This window comes from Mizuhopecten yessoensis, unplaced genomic scaffold, assembly GCF_002113885.1.
Source record: "Mizuhopecten yessoensis strain PY_sf001 unplaced genomic scaffold, ASM211388v2 scaffold5921, whole genome shotgun sequence".
NCBI lineage: Eukaryota > Metazoa > Mollusca > Bivalvia > Pectinida > Pectinidae > Mizuhopecten > Mizuhopecten yessoensis.
In genome coordinates, this window is record NW_018406290.1 from 52796 (window position 1) to 67693 (window position 14898).

General features: G+C 32.9%; 1 protein-coding gene across 1 annotated transcript in view; it reads right to left on the bottom strand.

Annotated features, from left to right (window-relative positions):
- Positions 1-962, bottom strand: part of LOC110451302 — a 41924-nt gene extending 40962 nt beyond the window's left edge. Inside the window, exon 1 of the mRNA XM_021499234.1 lies at positions 860-962. Within this exon, the coding sequence (XP_021354909.1) occupies positions 860-962 (103 nt within the window). The remainder of the gene's footprint in view (positions 1-859) is intronic.
- Between the last annotated feature and the right edge of the window lie 13936 nt (positions 963-14898).

Below are 14898 nucleotides of genomic sequence, written 5' to 3' on the forward strand. Positions count from 1 at the left end.
GGGGTGACCTTACCCTACCATTCGACGCTGGGTTACCTGATCGTTGTTCATTACAATCAACTAATGCAATTGTCTATCATTTCCCGTGCCTTTTAAAAACGTTTTCCTTGTTCATTCTATTCCTTCTGGTATATTCGTTTCATCCTTGCCGATTGTGTTTGGAAAGACCAAAGACACCGCCCTTAAACATTGATAAACTTTTCTCTCTCCGTCTAGCCAGTGCAAAGGCAATTTGCACATACAAAGACCACTACACATGAATTATATGTATTTGATAACAATTACAAAAATAATAGCATATATATAAACGTATATACATACATATACGACCTACTTGTGAAACAGAATTATGATGGAAGTTCATTTATACATAGACCAAATAATGAAACGTTCCAGTGGGCAAACAATTCACAATCACGATTATGTTGGAAGTAAGTATATAAACAGTGACGAACTTCAGAAGTATTAAAGAACCCACTGGCTAGTTGATATCACCTATACATGTATATCCTAATTATGTGATTATGTGTAACCTTACCACGTCAGACGGACCCCATGCATAAATTATCCCATTTGTTTCTCTATGTTTAGCAACTTAAAGGGGAAGAACATAATAAGTAATCTCAGAGAACAAACCGTAATGGGCCTGCGTAGTAAACACAACACATTGTACAAACGAATGCTTTATAAACAACGGTGGGTCCTTTGTTACCTTTGGTCCTGTAAAATGGGATCGTCCATTGAATTAAATCGCTAGCTTGGAATAAACCAAAGGATTGAACATGTCTACGTTTATCAAAAAATACTTTAAAATATACATTCATATATTAATGCTTCGAACTATGAATGAGATACTTACGTGTCAAGCGCATCGTCCTGTTCTTTGAAGGCAGACTCTGAATGACGTCATGTTGCATAAATAGAGCAACCAATGCTAGCAGCACATAAACACTGTTCGCCATGGTTAGCTTTTATGAAATGACAACGCGTTCCTGTCTTGAAGAGTTATACAGGAGTTACCTGGAAGAGGTAACGCCCACCTAATCATTGAGCCAATAATGTGGCCTCATTCAGTTATAATACACGTTCCTTGATTAAATGTCTTTGTCATTTAAATCAAATTTATTCATAAAAACAAGCTAAGATGAAACAGTTAGCTTGGCTAACGACAGCAATATCTAGTCAATTACAAAATAAAAATGAGAAATGTTCCATCATTTGTAGTGACGTGTACATGATAATGGTTAAGAAGGACTTTGTCTGGCTTCAGTAGATACACGTAACCTTTACTTAGGATGCGTTCGACACGACAGTGATCGACTATACAAAATCTGACTTTAAATTAATGTATGGCTGGTCTACGTTTACGTTTGTGTTGTTGTGTCCAACTCCCCTTTACACAATCATTTTATATTAGTACGCNGGGGGGGGGGGGGGGGGTTACGGGTATTAACTCCCCTTTTAGGGGGAGGGATGACCTTGACCTAGTTATGCCTGGAATGTATGACGCGATAAAAATGAGGGAAGATGCAATGTATGACGCAATAAAGGGGAGGGATGATGCAATTATGACACAATAAAGGGGAGGTAGAAGGGAGGGTATGCATGGAATGTATGAGGTTAAAAGTCTGTGGATGACGTAAGGTCTTACCTCTCATTTTAGTGGAGAGGTAGAAGGAATGTGTGGCGGTAAGACGCAAGACTGGAGACGCATCGCGTTAACAATAGCCGTGATACTTTGGAATGTAAACCCTTAAGGAGACTGGTTCATTTACGACAGTCCGTTCTAAATAAAAAAAAAAATCCACCATAAACAAGTCACAACATGTAGACGTAAGGCGCTACCTCCCCCCTTTTTTATCTATTGTAAGACTGGACATGTCCACGGTAAAGCCGACATGGAGTCGACATTGTGTGGAAATATACAAGGAAGACATCAGAGGTCTCCACTAATGGCTCATGAGATCATCAATCGTATAGCCAGAGAAGATCTCACTCTGCCAAATATATCACATTCGACATAAGGTGCTATTTGAGTATTTCACAAAACCTGATTGCCAGAAGGTGCTATCTACTACTGTTACCCTGTCAAAAGGTGCTATGTCACAGATAGCACCTTCTGGCCGAACAGTTTGCAACCTGAAACGCAGGTATTAGGTTCCAGTTAGCCCCTTCTGACACATGACAAATAGGTAATTACAGATAATAACAAAGGTGAAGTTAGTGTTACTAATGAAACAATATAAAATTAATGGGAGCTTCTTGGTATGGCACAGACGACCGACATTGTTTGCATATTTGGAAGAACATTTAGTTTAACTCTGTTCGAAAATGTCCTCTCAGTGCATAACAATACGTCTGAAATTCTGACAAATTAATGGTGTAAAACAAGGCAAACACTTTCATGGCTGTTTCACATTTAGACTATATTACAAAGAACATGACAATGATACATGCTCAACAAAGATTGTCCCTCTAGATAAAAAATGTGTTTTTACCTCACAAAATATATACCAATGAAATATCGCATTTGTTTAACTCGAATCCGTACATCTACACATTCTTTGGCTGTGGAAGTTGGAAGGTATAATAATATACCTAGAGAACGTAGATATTGTAAACAGTGTAACTCCCCCTCTGAAGTAGAGGACGAATTTCATTTTTTATTAGTCAGTTCTTAATTCCAAAATCTCAGATCACGTTTTATCAAAAGCTATTATTGGAAAAAACCATCTGTGTTTAAAGCCGTTTAGTTATTGAGTGTCCATAATATTAAAGAATTGTGTATACTAGGAAAATTTATCTATGAGGCAAACAAATTAAGGGCATTATAATGGAATATGATTCTCTGTACATTGTCCATGATTTTTGTATAATATGTATTGTATACTGATGGGCCAATGGCCAAAAGTACGAATAAAACTTGAAACTAAGATCTTTCCCTCAGAAAATACAGTGATCCAACGTACCCGATTATAAAGGCAACATGTATGAATTCATTTCTACAAAACAACTGGTAAATGAATCTGCTCCTGATTCTGATTCATTGCCGTCTGTAACAAGCAGTGACGAAACTGACAATAATCTTCTGATGGACTGGTAGCATGGAAACAACAAAATAACAGCAAAAAAGACAGGAAAACTAACAGGAAAACTATTTACGGTAGCAGTGATTCCTAAACAGTCTTATCTGAAATCGATTAAAGAATGAAGAAAAGCATAAAAGAAAAACAAAGAAAGAAAACTTTTCTAGCAATTCACCAGCGAAGGTTGGTCGTTCTTTTAAAAAGCCATGGATTACAAAGGCAGGATATTGCAAAGAATAGCAGTTGCCTCTTTCAAGCAATTTCAACTCAACTGAAAAGGAGCAAAACTCACAAAACTCTTAGAAAAGAAACTGCTTACTACTTGGAATGGAACACAATGAAACTTGTGTCACCCTTACAATAGAAGATGCACAACATAGACCAAATGTGAATTTGACAGCTTTTGAAGTTACCCCAAAGAAAGGGAAAAGTGAACCAAAAATCCTGAAACATATAACACCACGAAAACAAGAAATTATTTCAACACCACCAAAGAAATTACTCGCACATAAATGGTGTTAAATAAAAACTCTAAACGTAAACTAAAACTGGAAAACTGGAAAAAAAATATAAAGAAAAAATTAGAGACAAAAAGGACAGGAATGTCTTAGTACTACATTTTTTTTAAAAAGAGAGACGTACAGGAACACGACTACAGCAAATGCAGATTTCATCTCATATATCTGAAGAAGAAAGACAGGAACATTTTAATTCATATTGGAATTTACAGTCGAATGACCGACAACGTGATTTCATTTGTGAACATGTACTTACGTGAAAAACCAAATGATTATAGACTGTATTGTGCATTCAAAAAGAAAGTATCAGGGTCAGTTTTTGACAGGAAAAGCCGAAAAAGTCCACACAATAGGACCCAAGAGACTGACAACGACTCTGTTAGACAACACATCAAGCTATTTCCGATAGTTGAATCACACTACACCAGAAAAGATTCCAAGACGAAATAATTGAGTATTGACTTGACAATAAATAACATGTATCCCCTATATAAAGAAATGGAAAGGAAAAAACACCAAAGAGTTGTTTCTGCCAGTGTACCGAAATATATTTTGCAACGAGTACAATCTGTCCTTTCGTACACCAAAAAGGGACCAATGCAACATCTGCAATTAATATTCACAGAAAGGACCAATAGGAACAGTAGATGTCTGTTTCAAATACAAATATCAACAACACCAACAACGCAAATAAGAGGTAAGAAATGAAAAGGAATTGGACAAGACAGAAGAAGAAAAGAGTTTCATGTGCCCACATTTGATGTGTAATCCGTTTTAACTACAACTTGTTCACTTGTTAATCAGGCATACTACAAGAGAAAACTGTGTTATTATAACCTGCCTGTCCATTCACTTGATGTAGAGTATTATCTATGGAATAAAACAGAGGTCAAAAGGGGAAGCTGTCTTTAATTATACCTGATCCCTTTACCAAATGCAGTTTAGCATGTATCCTTGTTACTTGATACCTGCAGAGGTCAGAACAAGAACAAGTTTATTCCAACTGCATTGTTTAACTCTGTGTCTTCGAGCGCGACCACAAAGACTATGGATCAGTGGTTTCTTGAACCCCGACACACCCGGATGGAGTGCAATAATATGCATTCAGCAATTGAATTTGCAAAGAAGCATACGTCAGTTTTGGTTACAAGTCAATATGATACTGTAGTTCACATGGGAATGCGTTCAACTCCATACTCTGTCATATACCTATGAAGCATTGGTATTTTTTGGATATTAAGAACATTTCAAAATCGTACACCACAAACATCATTCTTGATGACAAATGACAGCAGGTTCTACTGAAGGATATTAAACATAAACAACATACAAAAGAACAACGTGGGATAATCAAATTAAAGGCATGTCCTTAAATCTTCCTTCAGAACGATGAAGTGTGTGCCAGCTTCTCGGAGAGACAACATTGGGTGATCGATGACTTGCCTTTGCCAAAACGATACACAGAAAGGCTTCCAATTACAGACATAAAGGAAGGATCTTCGTTGTTTTTATTCATCGCATCTCATTCCTGAGGAGTACTAGCGATTTTATGAAATGTTCCCAAAATCGAAAAAAATAAAGGATAAATTACCTGAATCTGATGTCATCGAATTTAACATTGACAGGGATGATGAATAGAATGAAAAGACATCTAAAAGTCTAAAAAATATTCCTTCATAGATGATCACGATAACAAACTTATTAATTATCTTGATGCTTAAGAAAACAATTTAAAACATGCTATGATTCACAGAATAAAAAGAAAGAGATATTCTTCCCGCAATAACATGAGAAAAAAATAACCTCAAATCATAAATGATGTTTGTGTACATGTTCTGAAGGTAATTTAGCAGTGAAACATTTGAAACTTTCATCTTATCTTCATCTTGCCGATCTGATTAAATTGTTAAATTAAGGAACTAACAGGTTCAATAAGAATTTTTGAAAAATGAAATTTGCTTCAGATGAAAATTAACCCCATCCCCCGCCAACACCAACCTACTCCTTCTCAACTGATTCATAGTCTTGGGGCACATTGGTTATTAAATTATAAAAATATTCATGGTGAAAACGATATTTTAAAGGGTTAATTAAAAACGTATTTAATCAAATTGGTTTTAGAATTGTAAAAATATTGATCTGATGAAAATATAAGAGATGAAATAAAAATAATGAACCGTCTTTGCTGTGATTCGAACTCAGTTCAGAGGCCTTGTGATTGTTATGAGATAAGACGTCACGTGGTCATTCTCCAACGCATGTACACGTGTTGAACAGAAGGTCCTCGTGTTGAAAAATGGATTACGACTCTGACAGTATCCTAAGTCATATGTTGGATTCGTATGAGGGTTAAATTTACCAATGGGAGAACGAAAGTGTTTTTGACGCAAAATCCAATCGTCTGTACCGAAAAGGAGACAGAAAATGCAGAAAACACCAAAGTACCGGATACATGGAAACTAGTACTGCTGACATGGATATTGGATTCGGCTCAGGTAAACGTCGAAAGAAATTATATGATATGTGTTATTGTCATTCCTTTGTTTTTGCTTAATTATTTCACATAAATAATAAAGGCTGCTATTTTTTGCTTAAAAGTCTGTAAACGTTAACCGCATCTGTCCGATCACCATGGGCACAGAATAATTGTTTGGATATAAAGGTACAGATTTCTTTTCTTATTTACATTTTTGTTTCTTTCGCAGCTAAGGAGGACATGAAGTGAACAGAGTATGATTTGATGGTTCTGAGTAAAAACAGATCAAATAGTTTTGAGATTGAAAAAGTAGCCGGTGTTAGCTCCAGTGACACCAATTGTTTGCTATTAAGCATTTTAACCACATGATGGTAACATTGGAAACAATGAAACAAATGAAAATAATTATTGTTATTAAAATACCATCAAATTTATTCCATTTTATTGTGTTGTGTTCTTTTGGATTTTAGGTTCAGTTTTTATGCAGTGGTGAAAGTGTGGAGTCTTTTATGCCATCTATTTACTCAGGCCTTTGTATCAATAATGCCAACCTACATTCAGTGACATGAAGGTCCCATTGGTTAATAATGCCTAGTTTTGGGCATCACACAAAAGGCGTTTGTGTTAATAAAGCCTAGTTTTTTGTAAACAAAATACACACTTCGGCCACGGCATGAAAAAAACAGGTACATTATGAGAGATAATGTACGTTGCAAACAAAAGAGCAATGGTTTAAGTATATATAATCCCTTCTTATCCATTGATAATCATTGAAGCGTGTTACAGGTCTTAGGACCTCAAACTACACCTGTTCAAATAAAGCATCAATTTAATCTAGATAATCATGCATATCCAGGTTTTCTTCTTTCAGTATATTGTAAGCATAATTTAAATCTGAAAATCTCAACTCTTTTCACATTCTGGAATTTTAATAAGAGATATCTGACAAAAACAGCAAACACAGAGTTAAAATTTCACAAATGTAATCATCAACAAAATATATACACATCATTTGTGAAGAAAAATCACAGGTTAGCAAGTTAAAACCGGGTATTTTCCCCTATTTCTAAACATTTTCTTCCGATTGGTAAGTCAGAATGGATTATGAGAAATTCTTTTTTACACAATCAATAAAAAGTATGTGACGTTTCGATGGCTAGTACGATATGTACACTGTCACCTTTATCAGACAATTGACCAATGAAGCGTATGCACACAAAGGTGTAAAATGTGTACCAGTTGTCCATAAAATCGATGTCGATTTCAGCTACGCTGGAAACGTATGTACAATAGTTGTAATATATATACCGAAAAGACTCAATTCAGCTACGCTTTGTTAACACTTGGTCATAGATGTGCGAGAGTCTTTGAGCCCCCTCGTCTCGATTTAGAACTGGTCCACTGCGGCGTATCCAGATGGATTCCCTTATCTGCTGCTTGAACAGATTGCTCTCTCTGTCCAAAACTTTGGTGTTATCCCAGTCAATCACATGGAATAATCGAGTTTGTTGATCTCGATGTTTTAAAAGTTTAATTTAAAAAATATCTGACACAACTCTTCTTGTAAAGGGTTTACAATAAAAAGATGATGTTTTTAAGTATACTTTACAGAGGTAGTACACATTTTGTTTACAATATTGGCACGTAGTTGACAATAGTATGACAAGTTTTGTGAAATTATTGTGATACTTTTGTGTCAATTTCTTGAACAAAATACTTTTATTTAACTCATATCTGGTAAAACAATTACTGGAAAAGGCTTTGTTATAACCAAATGATGAAAATATTTTTCCTTCATTCCACATCTTTATTGTAAATCTTCAAAACAATCTACAAATATTATGCAAAAACCTGTTTCCATAACGTTTCATAATTGTTTACAAATACTGTTTACTACGCCTGTTATTTTTCATTTAAACAGATGTACAGTTTGAATATTACCATTGCAAAATTAATTGTATTCTAAAATTTACAGCGAATCGTATGAAAAGTTATTTGTTGTGATACTTTTGCGGCAATTTCTTGAACAAAATACTTTAATTTAACTCATATCTATTAAAAACATTACTTGAAAAGACTTTGTTATAACCAAATGATGAAAATCTTATTTCTACATTCCACATCTTTATTGTTAATCTTCAAAACAATCTATCTTTAAACTATACTACTACCACATATAATACCAAAACCTTTTTCCATAACGTTTCATGATTGTTTACAAATACTGTTGACTACGCCTTAAGGTTTAATTTGAAAAGATATAACCTTTCTTATACGCTGACATGAAATCTTATAAAATGTAATTTGTTATGATACATCTGTAAAAGTTAATGTAAACTTCTTGAACAAAATATTTTTATCTTCTTCATATTTGTTTAAAGATTTACTTGAAAAGACTTTGTTATAACTAAATTGTGGGGGACAATTCTGTATTTTATATTGTTATAATAGATCCTTTTAAAACTACCTCATACTATGCAAAACTTTTCTAAACAGAATGACGTTTTTTTATTTGTTGATTATAAAAGTTTTATATATATTTTTAACAAATTGTATTTATAACCTTGTAGACATTACTCTAACTACTGGATGGTGTTGCTTGAGTGGATATTATTTCACACATTTGGGAATACTGTTGATTGTTATTTTAAACATGCCTTACATATCTTAAATACTGTATGTCTTGCTGCCGTAGGGTGGAAAGTCTCAATGAGTTAGATATAGTACAGATTTCATTAGCTGATTACAAAATCTTATCTACTTTATTCCGCCTCCTATCTATAAAAATACTCAAAATCTACCTACTTTACAAAACGTGTCTAAACAGAATGGTGTGTAAATATTTGTTGATTATATATTGTTTTTGTATGGCATCCCATCTAAATTTGATGTATAGACTTCATGTTCTTAAAATTTCCTCTGTGTTTAACAAAATGTGTGGTGGGTGATTTGTTTTTTTCTTTCACTCATTCTATTCCTTGTTGTATAATTTGACAAAACCCTTTTCATAAATATGTTTTAGCTTTAAGTATTATTGTGAACAAAATCAAGTGTGATTACTTTCTCACATTCCTTACACTATTTGGAAAATGATATATGTTGCAATTTTATTTTACGAAACTTGTGTCATACTTTTGCAAACTTTGTGCCAATATGTTAAAAAAATAAAGTACTATTTTACTACCTTAGTTTTTAAAGTATCTTGTGAAAAGTTAAACTTTTGTTCCTATTTCATAAAAAAAAATATATATATATTTAATAAAAGTTTTATTTTAAAAGACTTAAATGATAGGGAAAAAAAATACAATTTATATTGTTGTTGTAGATCTTTTGAAAACTACCTCATGCTATGCAAAACTGAATGGTGTGATTTTATAGTTGTCTTTTACAAAAGCCGTGTACTACTTCTGTAAAAATTTCTTACTTAAAATCATTGTAAAACAACTCTATTGCAAAAGTTGTGCCATATCTTTTTGAAATAAACTTTTTTTCATGCATCAAAATGTCATGAACAAAACCGGTTTCAACTTACTTACCTGTGAAATGTTTAACAAATGATGTGTATATATTTTGTTAATTATAAAATAATATGTTTGGACATACTGTGTCTTCTTCTCTTTCAATCTCATGTATACACATTCTTGTATCTAACTACTGGACTAGGCCTTTGGCTATTTGTAAGTACTGTTGAATGGTGTTGTTGGATGGGTTTGTACATATGATAACTTAAATAGGCCGCATTCCATTCGGTAGCTATGATTCCATGTCGATGAAACGGTGATCGTACCAAAACCAGGGCAACTGTGATGTGCTCGTTAGTGTGAGGTCTCCCTCGACTATGCGATCGATAATCCACGACGTTTGCTCTAAGCAGGTTTTTCCCGACTTACCCGAGAATCGCGTCAGGTTTATTTTAAGAACGGTCGGTGATTGACAAATACTCATAAACTACCTCATACTATACTATGTTTTTATAGTTGTCTATTACAAACACTGTGTACTACTTCTGTTAAAACTTAAAAAGATGTATACTTCAAAATGTCTTTTATATTGTAAAACCATTGCAAAATTTGAGTCTGATATATTTTGAAATAAACGTCTTTCATATAAAATATCTTATGAACAAAACCGGTTTTAACTTGTAAATGTTTTACAAATGATGTGTATATATTTTGTTGATCATACATTTTATGATTGGAATTACTGGGTTTTTTTCTTCTTTTTCAATCCAATTTATGGTCTCCATCAACATCATGCCTGACTGTTAGACATGGCCTGTGATTTCGCTTGAGTAGGACATTTTATAAATCTAACTTGAATCACTGACGTGGTTGTAGGTTATTCCGTCAAAACACTAAATATTTATGGTGTTATTCGTGGGAATGAAGTCCTTGCTGTAGCGGTATGTGTCCTGTATTAGGCTGTACAATAGTCTCTCAGACTTAACATAATTTTAAATATAACAAGTTTTATAATGGTTTTATTCAAACTGTACATCTGTTCAAATAAAAAAATAACAGGCGTAGTAGACAGTATATGTAAACAATTATGAAACGTTATGGAAACAGGTTTTTTGCATAATATGGGGTAGTAGTATAGTTTAAAGATAAATTGTTTTTAAGATTTACAATAAAGATGTGTAATGAAGAAAAAAGATTTTCATCATTTGGTTATAACAAAGTCTTTTCAAGTAAAATGTTTAACATATATGAGTTAAATTAAAGTATTTTGTTCAAAAAATTGACACAAAAGTATCACAACATATTAATTTTCATACAATTTGCTGTCATTGTATAAAAACAGGAACATAATTTTAAAATATACTAAGTTTTGCAATGGTTTTATTCAAACTGTCCATCTGTTCAAGTAAAAATGTTAACAGTGATAGTAAACAGCATTTGTAAAACAATCATGAAAATTTATGAAAACAGGGTTTTTACATTAAAGAGTTATTTAAAGATAGTGGACTGTGACAACCAATAAAATGACACATCATATATTTAACATTTCAAAGATAATTTTGTTAAAGAAATAGGCACAAAGGGATCCTGTTAAACAACTTTTCATGATATGTTATTCAAACTGTACATCTTTGCAAGCAAAACCTCTAACAGATTAGAGATAGTGTAAAACTCACAGCATTTATAAACAATTTCAATCAAGAAATGTCATCAAAACAGGTTTTTACATAGTATTTGACAGTTTGTTTTAGTACTTTTGAAGATTTACGAAAACGAGTCTTTTCAAGTTAAAGTTTTAACAGATATGAGTTGAATTAAAATATTTTGTTAAATATCTAAATAACTTTTGATACTTAACTTAATTTGATATTCAACTTTATCATAAAGGTTAAGGATGTACTCTTCTGAGGTTTCAATCACGTTCATGTCTCGTTTTGATCTGGTGTAATGAGTTTTTTAAAATATTTAACAAATTACGATCAAGTTGATTAGCAAACACGCACCTGAAAAATATGTCAAAAAACTAGATGCCTGTTGTTTGTAGAACAATTTTGACAAGGATTTTAAAAATTACCAATTTGGCGGCCGTTTTGAAAATGTGTATTAATGTGTATTTCTTGCGCTTCAAAAAAGGCCAAAATTTCACCTTTTTTGACACTAGATTGATTACTTGAATTGTCATTGTGTCGCCATTTTTAATTGTAGCAGGTTCAATTTTGCTGTACAACTTTATAATGTTTATATGATAAAAACAATATGCAAGAAACTGGAAAATTATACATTATTGATATTTTTTTTTACGTATTTATTGTTACTGAAGCACTTTTGATTTTTGACCCCGAAAAAGGTAAAAAAATAACACAAATGATAATGGGACAAAAAAGAAGCACACTGACCCCCCCCCCCATTTTTGTAGATGTTTTAGACAGAGAAAGTCATTTTCATTTAATTCATCTAATATAAAAAAAAAGTTTAAAGCCAGAATTTTTTCTATCAAGCGTTTAATCTGCAAAAAAATGAGTATTTTTCATTAAAAAATAGGGGGTAGGGGTAACTAAAATCGGCTTTCTGAGTAAAAAGCATAAGATTGAGAATTTTTACTTCCATAAATTGAACGAAAATAATATTTTCATCAATTCTACAAACATTCATACATATCTGATAACACACTTGGAAGAAATTATATGAATTTGTTCTGCGAATGGTCAAAACCCCAAAAATCACCTAATCGACTATGCCATTAACTCCTTTTTCCAAAAATCCATATTAAAAAAAAGTTTAATACAGGAAATTTTTGACTTCTCAGAGGTGTACATCCTTAAGATAGTGTTTAGAGCTGATTTGGAATAAATGTCTGTGCTTGTATTCCAAAGAATTAGTGTGTCTTAAGCGTAAATTCACCTTCTCCCGGCGGAAGACACAACATGTATTGTTTGATTTTTTTTTGTTAGAAGTTCACCCTCAGCTGCCTATAATATATGAAGCTATAACATGAACGATTTTTTTCATTATCGCAAAAAACTCGCTCGCATCAATTCTTCTTTGGCAAATTATGAATCAGGAGTATCTATCTATATCATGTATGATGGATGTTGTAACAGGTTTATGAAAATGCAAACTTTAAAAAAATAAATAAATATCTTTAGCAATTAGAAAATAAGCTTTTGAGAGTTAAATAAACATGATTACCAGCTGTTTCGTTCTTTGGAACTCTCTCTGTCGTTCATAATTTATCTAGAAAACTACATTTCATTTTAAACAAACTTTTGTTCTGTTTCCCACGGAAGCCAGGAGAGGATACCCTTTATACCAAAGGCTCAGAAAACGAATGTCGCGACGGTATGCAGCAGTGCTACTGAAATCGGTACACAAAGGTTAAGACACGTTAGGTGAGCGTCGGTGTGTTTGTTTACATAGTAGGCGGGCAGTTTACGGTTGGTTGGTTATCGTTATTTATAAAGTAATGTTACATGTATTATAGGTCTACATGTTATCACGAGGGGATATATTATAGGTTGAAATAGCGATATATTTGTACCTTTATAATGTTTATATACTGGTATTATTGTACGTATTATATAACATGTGTATCACTGCTAACATACATTGCAGTCGTGTGTCGGTAATAATTAATATAAGTTACATTTGACCAAAATAATGTTTAGTTTATTACACAGTACAAATCTGACAAACCAGTGAACTGCCCGTAGACTTCCACAGAGTAAGACTCACGGAGATTGCCGCTGGTCAGTTTTATTTCAGTTGCTTAAAACCAAAACTGTTTATCTACGGCCACTGGACACACTCTATCCATACATACCCCTTTACAATACAAATATAAGTTTTTCAAGAAGAATAATAGTATTTTTATAAGAAGAATCAGTTCATCTCTTCTGAGCAATTGGATTGGTTTTTTTATGAGGCTGACCTTATTCAAGTGCTTATCAAAACTGGTAGCATTGCGTTTTAAAAAGTCTTTCAACTTTACGATTTCTAGGATTGCTGTCGACCTCTGATACACAAACTAATAACACGGGTTTTCCAGAAATGCAATAATACTAAGAATATTGACAGTTTGTTTTGGTTCATCATGATGGGATATATTTTTGTGTTCAATGTGGCTTGATGTTTCATTTCACTACCCCTATAAACAGGTATGTATCAGGTCTAGAGAGGAATGTACAGTAGTTTAAGTTGTTGACTTTTGATAATTACCGAAAATCTTTGCGATCACGACACGTACTTAACGAAGTGATGACAGGTGCACCCTATTAGCAAGGCCGAACATGTTGACATTCCGACTGTTTATCAACACAGACATCGAAAGACTATATATAACGAAAACCAAGCGTAATCTTAATTTATACATTTACTATTTTTCAACTCGAACCGATCCCATAATTGAAGACGTGATTTCTTGTTGACATCCCATTGAGCGCAAGGCTCTTTCACCATTAAGGCGACACAAACTTGCATGTTTACAACATTACAGTCAGTTACAGGATTATAATAGAGCACCTGACTTGGCATGTCGTCTGGACTTTTTGTAGGTTTTCCCTAAAAATTTGTTTATCCTATTTCCTATTTAATTCAATTTAACGAATTTTTATTTAGTTTTAGTTGATAACAAATGGATTTTTTTTTCTTTTTCTGTCAAACATAAAATATTTATTGCACGAACCATAGCGTTAGGCAGTAATTTAGTCACCAAGCAACTTTAACCATTCAGAAATTAGAATTACAAATACCACGCCAATTATTTGCAAAATACGACGTCAATCTTTTTTGTGTTGTCTATGTTTTTCAGGTTATACGATGAAGCCTGAAAAAAGTACAGCCTTTGGGTAGTATCCATAATTCAATTATGTTGAAATATTACTCACAAGCAGCACGGATTAAAAAAACAACATATTTAAGGTATTAAATCTAAATGCTTATATTTACATAACGCGTTTCTTACCTTCACCTTTATTGATATTTATCTGCAAAACAATGGCTTGTTCATATCTAATGTCTGTTTTTATATTACAATTGATCATAAATGTTTTTGATTATTCACACATAGTTGCGGTGACGGGCGGAAACGCGTTAGCTGAAGTGTCAAATCAAATAGTCGATATTCCGCATCGATCAAGACTTTTCTATTCAATATCAAAAATCAAATTTTGTAATATCATATTGCAATTGTAATACGTTGTTTGACAAAGTTAATATTTTTGGACCAAAACAATACATTTAAGAGCCAAGTAATTTTCCGTTAAAACATAGCTATTTTGCTAAAAATCGTGAACAGCATTTCTTTCAACATATAACTAAAATAACACAGTATCATAAAATAATTCATTTATTTATATGAC